The sequence below is a fragment of the Panonychus citri genome, unplaced genomic scaffold (genome assembly GCF_014898815.1).
Source record: "Panonychus citri isolate SS breed McGregor unplaced genomic scaffold, ASM1489881v1 Contig00135, whole genome shotgun sequence".
Classification (NCBI taxonomy): Eukaryota; Metazoa; Arthropoda; class Arachnida; order Trombidiformes; family Tetranychidae; genus Panonychus; species Panonychus citri.
This window is the reverse complement of record NW_026515540.1, coordinates 2,100,235-2,120,101: the sequence shown is the minus strand read 5'-3', so window position 1 is coordinate 2,120,101 and position 19,867 is coordinate 2,100,235. Positions and strand designations below refer to the sequence as shown.

At 32.6% G+C, this 19,867-nt stretch overlaps 4 protein-coding genes across 8 annotated transcripts; 2 read left to right on the top strand and 2 right to left on the bottom strand.

Annotated features, from left to right (window-relative positions):
* Positions 1 to 147: 147 nt before the first annotated feature.
* Positions 148 to 6,808, top strand: LOC128391917 (cyclin-dependent kinase 12-like). 4 transcript variants are annotated; one of them, XM_053351871.1, is made up of 12 exons: positions 148 to 298; positions 793 to 1,219; positions 1,344 to 2,614; positions 2,787 to 3,686; positions 3,802 to 3,865; positions 3,950 to 4,061; positions 4,131 to 4,320; positions 4,398 to 4,559; positions 4,665 to 4,782; positions 4,889 to 4,965; positions 5,037 to 5,159; positions 5,302 to 6,808. In XM_053351871.1, the coding sequence occupies exons 2-12, from the start codon at positions 797 to 799 to the stop codon at positions 5,585 to 5,587; spliced, it is 3,726 nt and encodes a 1,241-aa protein (XP_053207846.1). In that variant the 5' UTR covers positions 148 to 298; positions 793 to 796; the 3' UTR covers positions 5,588 to 6,808. The 4 variants fall into 4 exon arrangements, with proteins under 4 accessions (XP_053207846.1, XP_053207850.1, XP_053207849.1 ...); XM_053351875.1 differs by having other exon boundaries at positions 3,950 to 4,055; positions 5,302 to 6,078; XM_053351874.1 differs by lacking the exon at positions 148 to 298 and adding an exon at positions 440 to 599 and having other exon boundaries at positions 5,302 to 6,078.
* Positions 5,786 to 12,604, bottom strand: LOC128391918 (cubilin-like). Of its 2 annotated transcripts, XM_053351877.1 has the most exons (8): positions 12,362 to 12,604; positions 11,570 to 11,809; positions 11,107 to 11,494; positions 10,374 to 11,009; positions 9,569 to 9,817; positions 8,867 to 9,349; positions 7,773 to 8,597; positions 5,786 to 6,193 (listed from the first exon to the last, which is right to left on the bottom strand). In XM_053351877.1, the coding sequence occupies exons 2-8, from the start codon at positions 11,702 to 11,704 to the stop codon at positions 6,090 to 6,092; spliced, it is 2,820 nt and encodes a 939-aa protein (XP_053207852.1). In that variant the 5' UTR covers positions 11,705 to 11,809; positions 12,362 to 12,604; the 3' UTR covers positions 5,786 to 6,089. The 2 variants fall into 2 exon arrangements, with proteins under 2 accessions (XP_053207852.1, XP_053207851.1); XM_053351876.1 differs by lacking the exon at positions 12,362 to 12,604 and having other exon boundaries at positions 11,570 to 12,017.
* Positions 12,605 to 12,746: 142 nt separating this feature from the next.
* On the bottom strand, positions 12,747 to 14,548 carry LOC128391920 (trypsin-3-like). The gene is made up of 4 exons (XM_053351880.1): positions 13,855 to 14,548; positions 13,390 to 13,649; positions 13,096 to 13,247; positions 12,747 to 13,018 (listed from the first exon to the last, which is right to left on the bottom strand). The coding sequence occupies exons 1-4, from the start codon at positions 14,439 to 14,441 to the stop codon at positions 12,866 to 12,868; spliced, it is 1,152 nt and encodes a 383-aa protein (XP_053207855.1). The 5' UTR covers positions 14,442 to 14,548; the 3' UTR covers positions 12,747 to 12,865.
* A 2,905-nt stretch (positions 14,549 to 17,453) lies between these two features.
* Positions 17,454 to 19,830, top strand: LOC128391923 (protein odd-skipped-related 1-like). The gene is made up of 2 exons (XM_053351882.1): positions 17,454 to 18,547; positions 19,348 to 19,830. Exons 1-2 carry the CDS (start codon positions 17,916 to 17,918, stop codon positions 19,490 to 19,492), a joined length of 777 nt encoding a protein of 258 aa, XP_053207857.1. The 5' UTR covers positions 17,454 to 17,915; the 3' UTR covers positions 19,493 to 19,830.
* The last annotated feature ends 37 nt before the right edge of the window (positions 19,831 to 19,867 follow it).

Here is a 19,867-nt window from a genome sequence, read left to right as displayed (position 1 = left end):
ATCAAAATCAAAATCCACAATATACATAATATAAATAAAATAAATTCTCCAAACTTCAATTAGAATTAAAATCGAAACAATTAACTATTTTTTAGAGAAGAAAATTAAAAATTTTCTTTTCTAAATTAGGAATCGGTCCCTTCGGACTGTTAGACTCCGTTGCCAAGGGAACAAAAAATATAAGTGAGATGAGAAAATGAGTTAGTTTTTTTTTTCATTAAATTTCTGTAAATTAATTAATTAATCTATCGTTTAGCTGTTTAATTAATTATTATCCTTGTTTTCGGTTGTAAATCAGGTAAGTTAAAATGGTCATTTGGTCGCTTGCATGTTGACCATTTTCTAAACAGCGACTTTGCTGCCTATTCACTTTTCCACTTTTTCTCTTCTCTCTTTTTCTCACCCCTTATATTTTTCTCTATTGCTATTTACTCTCTCTCTCTCTATCTCTCTCGCTATATGTTTGTGTGTTGAAAAAAAACCAGCAATGGTTGGTTTGTCTTCTATCTTCACTTCTTGATGATTTTTACACATTCTTCTTAATATTTTGATTTCTGTTTTTTTTTGTTCTATTCTTCAATTTAATCTCTGTGTCTTAGGTACAGTTTTTTATTCCATTTGCTGATGGTTCGTTTTTCTTTCTTCTGTCTTTGTGTTGGCTCCTTATTTCGTCTTTTTGCTTTCTCTCCTCTCGCTTTTTTCTTTTTTTCTCTCTTTCTCTTTCTCTATTCTCTCTTCTCTATATATTCGTCTTTTTCCTTCATAATTTTTTTTATTTCTCTTCTCTTTTAGTAACATGTCATCCAATAGTCTATATTCACCATTATCCTCTGATGATGACTGCGATATTGGTCAAGATTTGGAATCAAACCGTCACCTTGAACATGATTCTTCTGCTGCGAAGAGAAAACATTCCTCAAAACATAGACACCATAAACATGAGAAAAAGAAACACCGGAAACATAAACATCGTCCACATACTTCTGGTGTTATGGATCGTAGTGATGTTTCATCATCTTCTACAAGTAAACATAGGCGTCATAAAAAGGATCGGCACAGGAGCCGTCGTAATGAGACTGGTGATGATATAGAAGAACCTAATGACGATCAATATGACCCAAAGCCTAGGATTCTGAGCTCAAAGCCTCTTGTACCTGAATATGACGATATCTCGGATACAGATGACATTCAATCTCAATCTTTTGATGACCAAAGAAATGTAAATATTTTTCACTCTTTTCACCCAGAAAATTTTGTCTATTTTTTTATATTTTTTGTCTAATTTTTTTCCTCTCTCTCTCTCTCTCTCTCTCTCTCTCTTATTCTTAACTTTCCTTTACCAGGATGATGCCGAAGAAGGTGAAGTAGAATGTGAAGCTGGTAAAGAATCAACTAGCTCAGTTAAAGTATCTAATAAAAGGGAGGACTATCCAGACTCACCTTTATCACGTATTAGTAGTCAAAGTCCGCCATTGGGTGAAGAAGAAATCAGTCAAATTTCATCGCCAGTTCTAACTAAAGAGCTGGAAAAAGAAACAACTCTTCCTCAAAGTCCTCGACCATCAAAATCTAGGATAGAAGAAGCCTCACCTTCAGTTAAATTGAGACCAGAAAAATCACCTTCTTCTTTCATAGATAAGCCTAAAAAATCAACAGACCATCTTTCTCCTATTCATATTGGTGATATGGATGAACCAAGAATAGAAGATTCTGAAATAAGGAAAAAGAAATCATCCAAAAGACAACTACCTCCGCCTCCACCGCCACCTCTTCTTCGATCCAGAACACCACCTGAATTACCTTCAGTTGATTATGATAAAACTGAAAAACGTAATAAAAATCATCGAGAATCAAAATCTCGTACACCTCCTCATAGTGATGTTAGAAGGAGAAGATCTCCTAGCCCTCATTCTAGTAAACCTTCATGGTCACCTCCACCTCCGCCGCCACCACCTTTACCCTCTTCGTCAACATCATTCAGACGAACCTCTTGGAGTAAAAGTCCACCGCCACCTGGTGATATTGCCAGTTCTAAACGTCGCCGGGACAGATCACCAAGTCCACCAAGACATGTTGACAGTGGTAATAGAGGTAAAGATCGTGATCGTTCAAAGGAATTCACTGAAAGGGAAAAATCACCACATCGAGCTAAATATCCGCCAACATCTTCATCATCAACTTCCTCCCGTAAACCAACATCATACAATAGATCACCAATCAGGGATAAAAGATACTCCGGTAGAGAAATATCTCCCACTCCTAGAAGTCGAGATAAATCATCTCCCAACAGAAGAGCTGATCCTGCTTCAAGGAGTAACAAAAGTCATTCAAATAGGTCATCTAGAGATCAAGGACGGGGTAGCAAGTATTCATCAAATGGAAGAGGCAGATCACGGGAAAGATCACCTCATGAACGAGTTAAAGATGTTTCGCCTTACGAAAGAACCAGAGATCGCTCACCTTTTGATCATCCAAGGGACCGTTCACCTTTCGATAGATCAAGGGAAAGATCCCATGAACGAACCAGAGACAGGTCACCTTATGAGAAATCTAAGGACAGATCTCGCCATAAATCTCCCCCTAACTCTAGTTCCAAAAGAAATCTTTATGAAAGGTAATTATTCATCGCCATGTTTTTTTGCCAAATTCTATCTGATTATATTCTTAAGCTTTCCTTTAAATCCTATCTTATCTAAGTAGCTTATTTAAATTAGCTTGCTAATGCCTATTGTTTTTTGTTTTGTCTATTGATATTAATCTGTTTTCTGTTTTGAATTTAAATTCAGGGATCGATCTGGTTCCCCACTTAGACCAAGATCACCTGGATCACCAAGATACCGACGGACTCCAATCTCTCCTCGTTCTAGAAGAGCTCCTCTTTCACCTCTTTTATCTCCACGCGCTGGCCGTACTATCAGGTCTCCAGGAAGGTCACCACATTCATCTAGACCTGGTCGGTCCTCTAAACCTGGATCAAGGTCACCCTCACCTCGTTCACCTCACCGAAATCGAGATAACTATGATGATGTTCGTTCTCGCAATCAAGGTCTCTCCTTGGAAAATAGATATGCATCCAGCAGCCTGGGAGCTGAATTGATGAAACAAGCTAAATTTAAGAATAAGAAACCAAGTGATTTGACTTCAATGAATGAGATACCACCCATGCCACCTATGCCTCCTCAACAGCTTCCAATTTCATCTCTACATACGCAACAACTTTCACACCAACAACCCATGAATTCAAACATGCTTCATCCTGGAACCATAATGTCAGATCAACATCATCCACATCATCTTCACCAATTACAGCAACAATTACAATCCCAACAAGTTCAACAACATAATGGTTTTGAACATATGAGAGCGACAACATTACCTTCACTACCATTACCCGTTGTGGGCTCAAAATTATCTCAACGAACCAATCAAACTGGTTCGTCTCATCACTCAGTAAACTCACGTTTAACTCAATTACCATTGCCAGCAGCATCTGGTGAATCAATTGATCCAGATGAAGATGACCAAAATCGACCAGATAGAATACGTAAACGTCCTCGAATTCTTAATAAAACATATCCACCTTATCAAGATCAAAATCCACGTTGTGTTGACGTTTTCGACATAATCTCACAAATAGGTGAAGGTACTTACGGTCAAGTTTATAAAGCTCAGGATAAGATTAACAAGTAAGTTGTCATAATCCAGTGGATTTTTTTCTCTATATTTTCCTTCAAGAGTAATTAATCATTTTCGCTTCTTTAATTAACATTTTCATTTTTCAATTTCCTCTCTCAATTTCAGATCTATTGTAGCACTGAAGAAAGTGCGTTTAGAAAATGAAAAGGAAGGATTCCCAATTACAGCGGTAAGAGAAAAACAGTTACAATTGATTAATTTGAACAATTAATTTGATTAATTCTTTCCTTTTTTTGTTCCTTTTATTCATCAGGTTCGAGAGATAAAAATTTTAAGACAATTAAACCATGAAAATATTGTCAATTTAAAAGAGATCGTTACAGATAAACAAAATGTTTTAGATTTTAGAAAAGATAAAGGTAATTGTAGGTTCCTTAACTATTACTGTTAATCCTCATTCTAACAATTAACTTAATTTCTCTCGAAACGAAAAGGTGCCTTCTATCTTGTTTTTGAATATATGGATCATGATTTAATGGGACTATTGGAAAGTGGTTTAGTTAATTTTAATGAAGCCAATATTGCTCATACAATGAGACAGCTGATTGATGGTCTTCACTATTGTCATAAAAATAATTTTCTTCATAGAGATATCAAATGTTCAAATATTTTGATGAATAACAGGTTAGTTAATTTGAATTATGATCTTTTTTTTAAAACACTCTAATTTCAATTGCTTTGTATTTTTCCAAACTATTTAGAGGTCAAATTAAATTAGCTGATTTTGGTTTGGCTCGACTTTTTAGTGCTGAAGATAAATTAAGGCCTTATACAAATAAAGTGATAACTCTTTGGTATCGACCTCCTGAACTGTTGTTAGGTGAAGAAAGATATGGACCAGCCATTGATGTTTGGAGTTGTGGGTAAGTGTTTCCACTGGAAAAATAATCAATAACCATTTTCTCTGTTTCTTTAATTGTTAATACGAGTTAATTTCTAATAATCATGATTTCTTTTTGTTTCTTCAGCTGTATTTTAGGTGAACTTTTTACTAAAAGACCAATTTTTCAAGCTAGTAATGAACAAGTTCAACTAGAAAGCATATCTAGATTGTGTGGTACACCAACTACTCAATCATGGCCTTCTGTAAGTTAATCTAATATTACTTATTTTAATTATGTTTATCTTAATTTTCTTTCAAGTAATTTAACTCTTGTGTCTCTTTTTCATATTTATTATTATTATTTTCCAGGTTATTTACCTTCCATTGTGGAATACTTATAAGCCTAAGAAACAGTACAAACGTAGATTAAGAGAAGAATTCAATTTGTAAGTTGATTCATCATAATTCATTTTATTTCTTCTCTCTCATTAATCTAATTTACTCTTTCGACTCATAGTGTACCAAAAGGAGCTTTAGAATTGTTAGATGCTATGCTTTGCCTTGATCCAGCTAAAAGGATAACCGCTGAAGAAGCTTTAAAATCCGAATGGTTACACGCCAGTTCGATGTCTCCACCATCGTAAGTGTCGATTTACCCTTTTTGATCAATTTGCAATAGACTATCAGTATTACATCATAAGCTCATTGATTGATTATCATGATGTCTCTCATTTTTTTCTTATGTCAATAAATTGAAATGTTTTTTGTCTTCCTTCAAATAGTTTACCACAACATCAAGATTGCCATGAAATGTGGTCCAAACAAAGACGTCGAAAGCAACACCAACAGATGCAACAACAGGCATCCCAATCATCATCAATTCCTCACCAGCAATCATCTCAATCTTCTCAATCGCATGCACCATCAACCGCCCAATCTTCATCCTCTCAACAAGCCTCATCATCTTCAGCAGCAGCAACAACAACAACAACAACAACATCAGCAGCAGTATCAACAACAACGACAAGCCAACAACCATTACAGCCTCAGGCCCAGTCAACAAACTGAGGATGTAACCAATAACACAAAAGAGATTTATTCATATTTTGTTGATATAAAATTTAGACAAATATTACATTTAAAAGTCCAAAGTTTTGTCTATCACTGGAATTAACTTCATCTAAAAGTTAATCAACAACATCGAAGACAATACAAAACATACAAAAGGTGTTCATCAAATATTCAAATTCTGACACAACTTCAACGTATAAAAAGAAACATGAAAATGTTTTTTATTTGGCTGGTTATTCAACGGCAAACGCTGTAAACAAACACACAAAAAGATTACACTCATTTACAGAGTATTTAAATGATGATTATTGATGATGATCATGAGTTAACACAGTGAAAATATTTTTTGATTAACAACAATTCTCTTAATTAGATAATTGAAAAGACTCAAATCCAAGTAAGCTTCCAATTTCGGCGCCTTCGGTTTCACATTTGCGTTAATTTTTTTGTTACCAATCAAAACAAAAAGATTATTAAGAAAAAAACAATCAAATCCCAATCAACATTTGATTTGCTTTAAAGTCAACAGAAGTCCAGCTCCGGTTCCATTGGAATCACTGTGAAATTTGATCAACAATTCATTGTCTTTAAACTCATAGGTTCCTAAAGAGAAAGAGTTGAAAGAAAAAGCAAAAAAAATTAGATTTTATATTAATCATGATGATGATTTAATTGATTATTTTGTTTCCATAAATAATATAAAAAGAAAAACTTTCTTAACAAAATGCAACCTTTTTCCTCCTTTAGCTTCACCGTTAATGCCAACAACAATCAACCAACAATTAACCGTTTTGTTTATGTTTTCCCATCATCATCATCATCATCATCAACTAATGATCTTTATTATATATTTGTTTGTATATAAAAAAATACTAATCAAATTCAATTGATGATGATGTTTACGGAGCTTAACAACCAATTTGGTTAATTGAATAACCTCTTTAAATTTGATTGCAACTGATTAGCGATCTTCAATTCTCATTATGGTCCAACGTGTTTGCTATCAAAACATTTCACTCATCACAACTTTGGACTATTTTCTTTCTTTTCTTTATTCTCTCTCTCTCTCTCTATTTTCTTCGAATTGTTGACACTTTCTTCATCCTCGGATTAACTTGCTCCTTAATTAGTTGATTACACACACAAACAATTAACTTAATTCACTGAAACAAAACACCCTCAAATCGATCTATCGAAATAAATTACCATCAACTGTAAGTTTTGTTTTTATTTCTCTTTTTTTTTCCATTCACTTTCTATCTCTTAATCTTACTTTGTTGTTTATTAGAAAATACAATTTGTTAATTGTTATCTTTTAATTTTCTTAATTATCTTTTGCAAATGATTAACTGCATCGGTTAAACTTCAATGATGATCAAATGAAAGTAACATTAACTTTCATCCATCTTTCTTTTTACTCTTTAACGTGATTAACATTAATTGTCCCAAATTTTGATATTATTAGTTAATTGTTAGATTCGTGTCTTGATTACAAGTTCAATTGTCATCAGTGAACAATTGATTAAACTTATCGTTGATTTACCTTGATTACCTACCAGCAAATGAATGATTATCTTAAATGGTTATTATTTAATTAACTGGTTAGCTAATTATTAATCCTTTATAATTATTTTCTTGATTACTGATTATAATTATTATTGATTAGAATCTATTGTTTCTTTGTTGATAAAATATAAATTGTTAGAAACGGTTAAATGTTAAGCTAAGATTTAATGATTAACTGATTTTCAAGGTTATGATTAAACAAGCTCAACCTTGAACAATTGACAATCAAAGAATTGATTTTGATTATGTAAGATATTTGTTGCGATAAAAAAACAACAACAATTCAGATAATCAATAAGCTTAAACTCAACAGCAATTAAGATGAGCTGATGATCAGTAAGAGTCAATAATTAATAATCACTAAGAGCTAAGCTAAATTAAATTAAATTGTTTGAAAACATTTCAATTGCCTTGAAAGTGTTGAAGCAATTGGGATGAAAAAAATTCATCTCAAACAATTAAATCAACAAGGAAAACTGATTAGTTGTTTACAATTAAAAGACTAAACAATTAACCAGGTCATTCTCATTGTGAGGACAATCAATTTTATCTGATTGATTTAAATTACGATTAACTTTTAGATATGATTATTGAAAAGCTTTTTGATTGTACTTACGAACTGAATTTGATGGTAACTTGCCACAAATTTTAATTCCATCAATTTCTAAATGATCTTTAACACAATTAGTTGATTCTTCTAAATCAAACAAGTTGAAAATCACTTCGAGTGCGCAAACATCATATGAAGCCTTGCGAACCAAATAACCGCAATCAAGATTTTCCTGATATGAGCCCGAATCGATTCCCGGTGTCGAGATGGTGAACGATGTTCGATAAAATATCTGACCTGTACACGAAGACCCGGTTGAGATGAGACGACGATTAAGTGGCGGGGGAAGAGGCGATTGAGAAGAAGACCCGAATTCGCAATCAGCTGTTTCCTGTTTATAGTCAATTCTAAATCCACCATAATGGTCAACCGAATCGGTTTTAAAGTGAATATCAATGTACGACTGGTCCAGGGGAAAGTCCAATGTTAGAACTTCTCCCCGTCGATAGCCACAGTAACGTTTACCGTTAATGGAGAGAAAATCGTTGACACAGATTCGCTGTCGTTCCCATGTGCCCACGGAAAAATCGGAAAACATTAAACTGACCCGACAAACATTTCGAGAGTATTTTTCAATTCGATAGATACAATTGACATTCGCTGGATATGGAGCTGGATAATTAGCACTTCGGAAAACACTTTTAATTAGATTTGATGAATCGCAAACATTGTTGTTATCTGTGGTCAGGCCACTTGATTCTTCTTCGTTGACCGGTCGGAAACATGAATTTCTAATCTGAGTTGTTCTAATTTCGAAACCTGGTCGATTGATTTGTCCATCGGAAATAAAATTGAGTCTTAAATTGTCAGAATTATAAGGGAATCGTATAACTATTACATAAGTAGAAAAAGAGAGAGAAAGAGAAAGAAATTAGATTTTAATCATTTCAATTGAATCAATTTCTCATCATCATCATCATCAAAATTCATCATTTTTGTCGTTTGAATAATCAGTCAAATTGATTAACTTTCACCCACATTCGGTGATTTAATTACATTCAAACTCTAATCGTTTTGTTTGTATTTTTCTATCCTCAGACTTCATTCAATTGCTCATGGAAAACACAACCGATTGGATCAACAATCAATTAATTGCTTACTTTTATCTGGTAGGAACCATTGACGGCCACAGAATTTTTCATTTGTCGATTCAATTTGTAAATAATCTGCTCGGCAGTCTAAAGTTTTTTCCAAATCGAGGTTAAGAAATTGTAACTTGACCTGACAAATATCTGGCGATGACCGATGGATAACATAGGAACACCTTGAATACGGAGGATAATCAGCTGGATAATGTGGACTTGTAATCACATCTAACGGAGAGTTGGACAGTTTATTACACAGTTGTGGTTCCGAAGGTGGTGTCGACGATTGTTGTCTTGGGTTCAATGATTGTGAAGACGGAGGAGGTCGTAGTAACCCTCGTCTTGGTAAATATGGATCAGGTACAATCGAGGATGAAGTCGTCGAAGCACAATCGATTTGAGTGATTAAAATATCGAAGCCAGAATTTTCTCTATAACCATCACTCGAGAAAAACATTTGCATCGAGCTGTTAATTGTTTGTGGAAAGACAAAGCTCTCTAATTGAGTAAAAGAGAGAGAGAGAGAGAGAAAAAACAACCACAATTAAGATGGAAAAACAATCAACAATCAAGAGAAATTTTCTTCTTTCACCATCTACATTTGATTCTAATCAATGAGCAATTAACTTGATTCTCTTGGTGTTTTCTTCCTATCCTCAAACTCTGTGATATTTATAAGTATAAAACAAGTGACCACTAGATGAAAGGTCAACTTACTTCTTCCGGTCACATTTCCGCAAAGTCTATCACCGTCCGGAAGGTGAAGATAATCCTTATTACAAAGGCCATTTTTATCTCTACCGGGTTCCAATGAGAAATGAATAAAATCCATGACGAAACCACAGATTCCCGTTGAAGCCTTTTCTATGGTGTAGATACAATTTTCCCTCGAACCATGGAAACCAGGGTATCCAGGGGATCGAAGACGAAATCGACTTGAGTTAATTGTTTGATCACATTTGTTTGCTAGTCAATCAAAAAATCAATCGATTATTGGAACCAAATAAAAGACAAAGAAACAGAAGCAAAACAAAAAGGAAGAGAGAAAAAGTTAATCAGTTAATTGTTGGAGAAATGCAACTTTGTAAATGGTCACAAAATGAACAATTAACTTTTCTCTCAATTGAAGTAAACAATTGAAAGCCTCAAAACCAAATTCGTTGATAGCATTTAATAAGGATTAAACTTAATGATTTAATTTTCTTCTCAAACAATCAACAAGATTGATTGATAATAGACAATGGTGATAATCTTGTTAATTATTGTTCTGTATTTAAATTGCTAACAATTGCCTTTTTCTGTCCACTGTATAACTTTTTTTTTGTTTCTTACACTCAGAGTCAAACAATTAAGGTTAATTGTTTGCTCATAATTGTAAGAAAATCTCATTTATTGTAAGATTTTGTTGTTTATACTCAATTGATGACAAAACGTAATCAAAAATTTTGTAATATTGTAAATGAAAATGTAAAATATAATTGAAACAATGTAAACAATTAACAAACTGATTAACTTAATTTACCTTTTGGTGCCCGATAAATGTCACATGAATATGGTATTTGTCTCACATGGATATTGAAACCCGATGCTGAACCTTTGGAATCGCTTTTAAAGATGAGACTAATTGAATCAGAATTCGAGGGATAAGTGTAGGTCCGTTTATCTTTTCGATAACCACAAAGTCGACTTCGATCGGGAAATTCGAGGAAATCGGATGAACACTCGTGTCCATTATCGGTTGAAGTGTAACCATCGGAAGCGATTGAAAATGAAACCATTTCCAATTCGACCTGACAAACGTTAATTGCTGGTCGACGTAAACTATAAACACAATGCATGTTAGGCGGGTAATCGGTCGGCCATAAAGGTGACCTTATATAACCATTGTAAGAGCTGATGGTTGTGTCGCACGTTGTCTCGGGTGGAGTTAAAGGTGTATTGAACTGTCGGCCGACTCGATTGTTACCACCGATTGTTACATCGTCACCGAATGTCACTTTCCTCGATGGAATCACTGAACCACCTAGTAGGTCATCAAGAACCCCACAAGAATTGGGAATTTGCTTGATATGTGCCAAGAATCCCTTTCGAGTCCGTTGATGGTCACTTCGAAAAATAATATCCAACTTGTACTCGCCGATATTGAAATAAGTGATAACTGATAAGTTCAATGAAACAATTAAAGATTTTTGTTGAGAAAGAATTAATTTTGGTTCTGCTTATTGTTACATTTTAATTGTTAGGAATTGACTTACATTTAGCATCGGGAATTAATGACCCACACATCCTTGAACCCGATCCAATGTCAAGATAATCGGCATCACAATAAGGTCGAGTATCTTCAAGATCAAAATCATTGAGTCGAACCTCAACTCGACAAACATCGTGATTATATCGGTTAATTGTGTAAACACAATAAACGGAATCAGGATAATTAGATGGATAATTAGGTGATTGTATCCATCCCTCTGAACGATTTATTTCTGATCCACATGGAGATGCTGAGGATAAAGATGAATCTCTTTTGAACTTTGCAATACCAAGACCCAGATAATCTGGTGAATTAAAGTCAGTACTTGATGAAGATAATGATGATGTAGTTGTTGATGAGGATGATAAGTTATTGGCGATAACTGGTAAAGCCTAAATTAGAATTGAAGAAAAAACAAATTCAAATATTATAAAAATATTAGAAAAAGTTTCAATCAACAGACTCACCAGTGGATGGCCCAGTGTTAATTCATATGGAGCTGATAGTTGACAATTTGTTGTTGATAAACAGAATATTATGATTACAATTAAAGTTAATGATAAGTTAATTGTGATCAAAGTTGTTGGTTTGTTGCGTTTCATTTTTGCGAAAATATCAAAGTGAGAAAGTGATGTTAAGGTAAGTAGATATTTTCTCAATTCTATTTTCGATGTCCATCTGATTCTCTTACATGGTTTGTTTTCTTTCTTGGGGGTGAGAGAGAGAGAGAGAGAGAGAGAGAGAGAACTGATGATGATGATGAGTGAGTCCTAGAAATTAGAGAGAAAATGAAAAGGAAAGAGTAGAAAGTAATCAGATTCAAGGTTATCTTTGTCTTCGAACCATGAAATCACTTCAATCTTTTACTCGGTGATGAAAAAAGGGAAATTCATAATAATCAGAATATGAGAGAGTGAATTCAATTTAATTGTTGTGATGGAAATGATGAAGTGTGTGAGTGAGAGAGAAAGTGATAAATAAGGAGTGGATGAAAAAAAAAGAGGTGAGGATTAAGAGGAGGAAGAAAACAAAGATACAATAAACTTTTTGGTAGAGATTTAATTTCACAATCAAATTTATCTCGATTGTAACTCTTTTTCTTATTGTATTGTCAATTACGATGATGCCCATGGTAGTTAATTAATAGTGCAACAAGATAATTTAACAATGAATCATTTAATTCACATCAATTGTAATGTAACATTTTCACTCTCTCTCTCTCTCAACATTGCTAATCTATTATGGGAATTTTTGTTTACCTGTAACACAATTAGGATCACCTGAGGATATCTCCGGCATCTTAGTGAAATAAGATTTAATTGTTAGATCCTTCAGTTTAATTGTATTCCATTTAATTAACTTGATGAGCTTCTTACTATTCGTTACTCTTAAATTGTTAATTGTTCTAAAAAAATCAATGTCACTCTTGGTGTTTTTTTTTCTTCTTCGTCTTTCATTTCAAGGTGAGATTAATAATCGAGTCTCTTCTGTTAATTGTTCCCTTGATTGTTGTTTCTTTTCTTTAATTGTTACAATAACTGTATTGCTCTTTCTCTCCTCTTATACTCTAATTGTTTCATTAATAGTTATTGAACATTTTCCAATCAAATCGATCAATTCAATGAGAAAACACAAACGAATGAGTTTCATTGATGATTTAAAGTGTAATTTAAGTTTGATTATATTAAAGGTGATACATGATTCAGATTAGGATTAAGATGGTTGGATTATGATGATGATGATGATTTAAAGATGATTAGAAATTAACTGTTTTCTTGGATCCATCGATAATGATAAGCGACACTGGTGTAAACTCCTGGATAATCAGGTAAAGCGCACCCGTAGCCATAAGTTACGATTCCGATTTGGACCACTTTGGAATAGTGTTTAATTGTCATGGGGCCACCCGAATCACCCTGAATGGAATTGAAATGAATTGATGATCATTTCATGAATTTAGAGATAATCAAGAAATCAAGAAATCTGTACTCACTAAACAAGCGTCTTTACCACCCTGAGGGTAACCAGCACAAATGAATTCACCATTGAGTCCAAAGGGAAAATGATTACGGAACTTTGAATAAATAGTTGAACAATCAACTGAACTAATTAGTGGAACGTTAATTTCCTGTAATGTACGAGCAACTTAAACAAAGTGATAGAAAACAAAATACAAAACAATCAAGTTTAATTTCTTATAATAATACTTTTGATTGACTCATTTCAATTTCTACTGTTAAAGTAAAACAATTTAGTTAAATGATTAAATTTGATTATCTTTACTTACGATTAGATTTGTCATTACCAAAGCCAATTACTGTTGCTTTTTGTGCCTTTAATTGTGAATCGCCAATGAATTTGGAACCCAAACAAACTGGATTTACCCTCCAATCAAATCGTAATTGATTGTCCAATATAATTAAAGCGATATCATTGTTGACCGCTGGTGGACGATAACCTGGGTGAACAATTAATCGTTTGACCTGAAACCTACGACCTTGACTAAGATAAATTGACCCCATGGTAATTGTATAATCAACTGGTTCCCTTTAATGTCCAGTTTTCAATTGTTGGTGATCACATACAAAATGAACATAACAATTAATCAAAAGACAATTAATATTAACCTTAATTAGTTGAACTTTAATCAAACAGTCTAATCGTTTCGTATATTCACTTGATGAAATTTGTGAATTTGAACTGGATTAACTGATCTTCACGATATCACAATCGATTGACATTTAACTTTTACCTGGAAAATTTGAAACAATGAGCTGACGTTAGAAGAGCTCGTCGATTGATTATCGATGCACCACAAATGGGACTATTTTTGTACCAAATCGAGGCCATCCAAGGATGAGTACCGTCTCTCGCTGCAAGGTAAGTCAATGCCTGGAGAAACAACTGACCCTGGTCATTGGAATCACCTTCGGTACTAGAAACAACTTCCAGAATGTCCTTATTAGCGATTCGGACACCGCACTCGAAATCGATGACCATTGGTCCAGAAGACGAAACCAAACCACTACTAGAGACCCAATTGTCTTCAGCTCGATAAATGTTATATCTTGTCGATGGTAGTTCGTCACAACAAACGGTCAAGAATCGCTGGTCAAGTGAGAATTCACAAACGTCAAAGTTACTTGTCTTCTTATAAAACTGACCACATTCACTGTAAAGGTAACATTTACCTCGGCGACCATTTGATTGTAAACAATCAGGTACCGTTAGATCAGCAAATAAACCTCTAAATTGACCTCTAACCAGAGGAACACAAATGATCACAATTAAGGTTAACAGAAAAAGAATAAAATTAAACTTAATCAATTCGATTACCATGATAATTAAAGTTTACAGGGGAGAAAAAAAAATTTTCTCCTAAATTTGATTGAAAAATTTTCTCTTCACATTTAAATTGATTGAAATATATTCACATTGATTTGTATAGGTTAGGGTATGATTAGTTAATTATGAGAATCAAGAATTTGTCATTAATTAACATTTGAATGGTCATCAATTAAATCAATTTGTTTCAACTGATTAGCATCAATGTATCTCCCATCAATTAATCATTGATCGTTAATCAATATAACTATTTATGTAATTGCACAAACAAATAAACAACAATTAACTTTATCATGATTATGTAAAGATGACCGGAACTATACTTTAATTATTTCCAGTTAATTGTTGCAGATTATAACTATTAAAGGTCTCATTATGTGGTTTACATGTTGTTGTGAAAATAATACAATCAAATTGGCTACTAAATTGTTGATAATTAACTGATATCATTTTCCATATTATTATGATAATTTTACCATCTCATTGTTAATTCTGATGAAAATCAAACAATCAAAGTTTATTAAATTGTTCAAAGTTTTTGGCAAGTTAATTGTAGTTGAAGAGAGAGAGAGAGAGAGGTAATATAAGAAGATGATGAACTTGGAAAGGATAAATAGAAGATGAGGATGAGGACGATGATTAGGGTTGATTTTCATCAGAGAAAATATCAAGTAGCATCAGAAAAGAAGAAAAAAATTCGAAATTACCTTAACTTTTGTTCAACTAAATTAAAGATGAGAATTTTTAAAATCAACCTATGGAAGCTTAAGAATTGCCGTTAATCTTGATTAATCCGATGAGTGATGAGACTAAAGAGTCAAGTGAAGGACCTTTCGAGATTCGAGTTGATGATAATCTATCATCATCTTGTATTCTTTTATGTATTAACTTAATCCACTGGTTAATAATCTGGAAAGATCGTTGAAAGAGATCAACATTTCCCCTTGTTTTATGCAAATTCCCAAAGGAACCGATTATCTGATTAACAAGAGGTGTTATCCTTTCTGTTAATCTAACCCTATTTTTGGCCAACAATCAACATACCATTTAATTGGTGATCACAATTTGATGTTTAATTCATAAACTGTACCATCTTTGATCATCCATTTTCTTTAATTTCCATATTGTCTCTTAATCATCTAACATGGCTGACGAAAGGATTAAAAATCGATTGATGTTGTTTACGAATTTTTTTGTTTCGATTTGGATTAATCAATTGTGAACAATTTGATTATTGATTATCACTTGGATTAAGATTCATTTATGTTAAACAATCAAATTGAATTTTTCTCAATGTTTTCAATTTTGTTCATCTCGAGGTTACAATTAACTTTTCAACATGATGTCAGTTTCCTTGATTATATTAAAAAGTTAATTGTGATTCTAATTGTGTTTTAACAATTCTACTTCCTTCTCATTTATCTTCTAATTTTCCTTTTCCTTTCTCACTCTCTCGTCATCCTTGTACATCTTTCTCTCACTCTTACTCTCTTTCTATTTCTCTCTCTCTCTCTCTCTCTCTCTATGTCCACACGATCTCTTGGTCAGCAATAGCTTGACCATTGTCGGTGTAATAACGACAATCGATGACCCAACGGAAAAGTGAAAAAGAGATGAAAACAAAAGTGTCTTTCATTTGACCAAAGGTCAAGCAAGTAAGATGAATGGTCAGCAAGAGTTAACCTTGGAAAACAATCATTCGTATTCATGATAGAGAAAGAGATTGAGAGAGAGAGAGAGAGAGAGAAGATGAAAATAAAGAAAAATAAAACTTCTCTTCCTCATCATCTTTCTCATTCTCATTTTGGTTTTCTCTTAATCTCTCAATAATCCACAATTCTGTCTATAAATAATCTTAACTCTCATTTTGATGAATAAAATTCAATGGAGATTCCAGAAATACATTATCATCTTTATCATCATTTTCATCTCTCTATCATCATCATCCCTTTTGATTCACATTCATATTGTGATAATATTAAATTACTTTGGTAAGTAAATAGACTCACGACAAAGCCTTTCACCCTCAGTCCTTGTTAACAATAATAATCACAATTAACGATCTCAATTACTAATTACTGTACATTATTAACATCCCAATTAACATTATAATCCAACAGAATAAACTTAATTGTGATCGTAATTAAACAAACTAACAATTTACCAATGTAAACGATAACCTGTTCAATTTCAGAAGCGTAATTGTTGTTAATCCATTTGAAATTTAGACGAATCAGTTTGGTTGTGATTTCTTATTAATCAAATTGTTTAACTTGTTGATTAACTGTGAACAATTTACTAATTGTTTCCATTTTCTTTTCGTTGCAAGTTAATCCACTTGTTGTATTTTTTAATTTTTAATTTTCGGCGAAATCTCAAAATGTTTAAGCTCGTCTATGGATCGTTGATTTTATGATTTCTCAACAAGAGACAACAATTAACTCAATTCCATTACAATTAAGATGATTGTCATCTTTGAGATTTCATTTTTTTCCACTTTTTCTGCTCTTTAATTGTAACAATTAACTATCAATGGTTCATTTGAAATAAAGTTTGTTTTATACAATTTAAATTCACTTTGTAGCAATTAACTAACCTCTCATCATAATCATCATCTCTTGATTGTTATTATCAATTTACTTTGATGTTTCCAGTTTTTTTTGGTGACAATTTAAAAAATCTCAACACAATTAAACATTTATTACTTTGATTCTTAATTAGGTGTTAATCTTCACACAATTTAATCACTGACCATCAAATTAAATGACCGAGTAACAGATTAAATTAACCAATCCTTATCCCTTTTCATTAGATCAAATCTCAGTAATCTAATAACAATCAATCCCTTCATCTGAACTAATCAATCAAACAATTAACAACAACAAAAAAATGATAAAATCAACTAAATCAACTAATTGTTAACTCTTGAAAAAAAAGTGAAACCAATTGAAAACTAACTTCAAGATTTAAAAGTTTGTAACAGCAAAGGTAACAAATTGAAAGGTAAACAATTAAACTAAATCAACAACGGACTAAATTAAATGATCACAATGAGATAATCACAATTAGCTAAATACATTTAATTCACATAGGAAAACATTTCCAGTCGACCTATAGACTTGAATCCTATGTTAATTATTTACTTGTGACTTAGGGTTTGGTTTAGATTATTATTATGAGCCTTATGATGATGATAATGAAGAAGATGATGAGGAAGATAATTATGATGATGCCAAAAAGACACAGAGGGAAACATCTTAATCCATAGGAGGATAATCTACACAGAGATTAAGCCTTCTGTGCAGAAGCCATTGGCTCAAATTCAATCTAAAGCTGATCCTCCTCCTCCTCGGCTTCCTCATCATCCTCATCATCTAGATAATATTCATTAACGTCAATCCAGTTACTTGGCCTTAAATATCTCGGGTCATTATTTGGATTACTAATTGTTTCCTGATTGTTTCATTCATGATGCAATTCCAATCAAAATCAGTTAATTGGCCCGATTTCTTAACGATTTATTATCCATCCAAATGCTCTTGTTTTTATTGTCCATTTTTTAGCTCATCATCATCATCATCATCTTCATCCTCTCCGTTAACTTCATCATCATCATCATCATCGTCATTATCATCATCATCTAATCATAATCAATTTGGTTTAAATCACCAACGATTAGATTATAGTCGACTTGCTCAATCAATCATCGAGGAAAAGGATAATTCATCAAAGGAATTGATTAAATCAACTAATTATGAGTTAATTTCTTCCAGGCGATTCGTTTCTTCATCATCTTTGTCATCTTCATCTTCCGTTTCATCAACACTCAATTCATCTGAAACTAAATGTTCACCATTAGTTAATCCGTTAACCTCCGCTCTGGTCAATGGTTGGTTAACTGGGACTAATCTAAGGTCAACTAATCAACGGACTTGCTATTCCAGGCCAAAGAAACAATTTATCTGTAAATATTGTAATCGCCATTTCACCAAATCATATAATTTAATGATCCACGAACGGACTCACACCGATGAACGGCCTTACAAGTGTAACATTTGCGACAAAGCCTTCAGGCGACAAGACCATCTAAGAGACCACAGGTCAGTTTAATTACAACAATTAACTCTAATCGATTAATCAAAATCCTATTTCCATAATCATACAGTATAACCTTTTCCTTCATCTAATTTAATTACTAATTACTTGTTACTCGTTTCATTGCAATCTAATTTAATTGCTTCTTATTACTAATTATCTTTGATTGAAAAAGCCCTCTCTCTCTGTGTAACAATTAAATTAACTAATTTGATTACTCATAATTGTGAACATCTGACTTCAGGGCAATCTAATGATTATCAAGGATAATTAAACTTAGTATTATAATTAAGGTTTAATTTTTTCATGATGATCTTGAAAAATTGATCAACATCCAATTTCAACAGTTAGTTAATTAGTTGATTAATTATCTAAATTAAATATACATTTCATGTTAATCATTAACCTTTTAATTGAAAAATAATAAATATAATAAAATGGGAATCAAAAAATTATCATCACAATTAACTAGAAGACAATCAAATTAAGTTATCAAACTCAGACAATTAAAACATCTCCTTTACCTTGATGTTTATGATAATGTTAATTGACAATTAATTAACGTAAAATCAACAATTAACAATCCAATGTCATGAAATGTTTAAAATTTGTCTCTCATTCAATGAAAACCTAATTGTGTGTTTATCCATTGACGAAAAGTTAACAATTAAAGGTTAACAATTTGTACCAAGGTACCTACATATGTACCTAAAAGATTAATCTGTCGATTTAATTGTCATAATTAATTCATCATCGTAAATTATAATCATTAATTACTTTTTGTTTTCTACCTCACAATTAACAGATACATTCACTTGAAGGACAAGCCATTTAAATGCGATGAATGTGGTAAAGGATTTTGTCAGAATCGCACCTTAGCCGTTCACAAGATCGCCCATCTCGAATCGACTCGAGGCCGTCCTAAGGTCACAATTAACTCATCCCTATGAAGATAAATTTTAATTACCCTTCGATAATTAATTTCCATTAACTTTCGTCCAACCAAATCAACTCGACGAAACTTAATCACCACTGGTCATCCAATCATCTAATCACTTGAGATGATCAAATTTAAATCTCCTAAACTTGTCACTTTTTTTCCAACAATTAAAATGATCACTTTTAGTCAATCATCTAATCTTTAATTACAATTAGTAATTAGTAATTTAAGTTAATATTATCATTAGAGTTTCTTAGTTGCTTCAATTATTTGATTTGTTTTCAATTGCAAAATTTTCTCATTATTTGTATCCATCAAATAAAGAAAAGAATCATTTTACAATTTATATATTTTGTTGATAACTTTTTTCTTCTTGATTTCTTAC

Coding starts and splice junctions, on each gene's coding strand:
- LOC128391917 (XM_053351871.1), top strand. CDS start 797: ATGTCATCCAATAGTCTATATTCACCATTATCCTCTGATGATGACTGC. Junction 4,062..4,130: donor TAGAAAAGATAAAGGTAATT/GTAGGTTCCTTA, acceptor CGAAACGAAAAG/GTGCCTTCTATCTTGTTTTT. Junction 5,160..5,301: donor AGTTCGATGTCTCCACCATC/GTAAGTGTCGAT, acceptor TCCTTCAAATAG/TTTACCACAACATCAAGATT.
- LOC128391918 (XM_053351877.1), bottom strand. CDS start 11,704: ATGAAACGCAACAAACCAACAACTTTGATCACAATTAACTTATCATTA. Junction 11,495..11,569: donor TAACACTGGGCCATCCACTG/GTGAGTCTGTTG, acceptor ATTCTAATTTAG/GCTTTACCAGTTATCGCCAA. Junction 6,194..7,772: donor GTTACCATCAAATTCAGTTC/GTAAGTACAATC, acceptor CTTTCTCTTTAG/GAACCTATGAGTTTAAAGAC.
- LOC128391920 (XM_053351880.1), bottom strand. CDS start 14,441: ATGGTAATCGAATTGATTAAGTTTAATTTTATTCTTTTTCTGTTAACC. Junction 13,650..13,854: donor CATTGTTTCAAATTTTCCAG/GTAAAAGTTAAA, acceptor TGGACATTAAAG/GGAACCAGTTGATTATACAA. Junction 13,248..13,389: donor TGGTAATGACAAATCTAATC/GTAAGTAAAGAT, acceptor ACTTTGTTTAAG/TTGCTCGTACATTACAGGAA.
- LOC128391923 (XM_053351882.1), top strand. CDS start 17,916: ATGATGCAATTCCAATCAAAATCAGTTAATTGGCCCGATTTCTTAACG. Junction 18,548..19,347: donor GACCATCTAAGAGACCACAG/GTCAGTTTAATT, acceptor CACAATTAACAG/ATACATTCACTTGAAGGACA.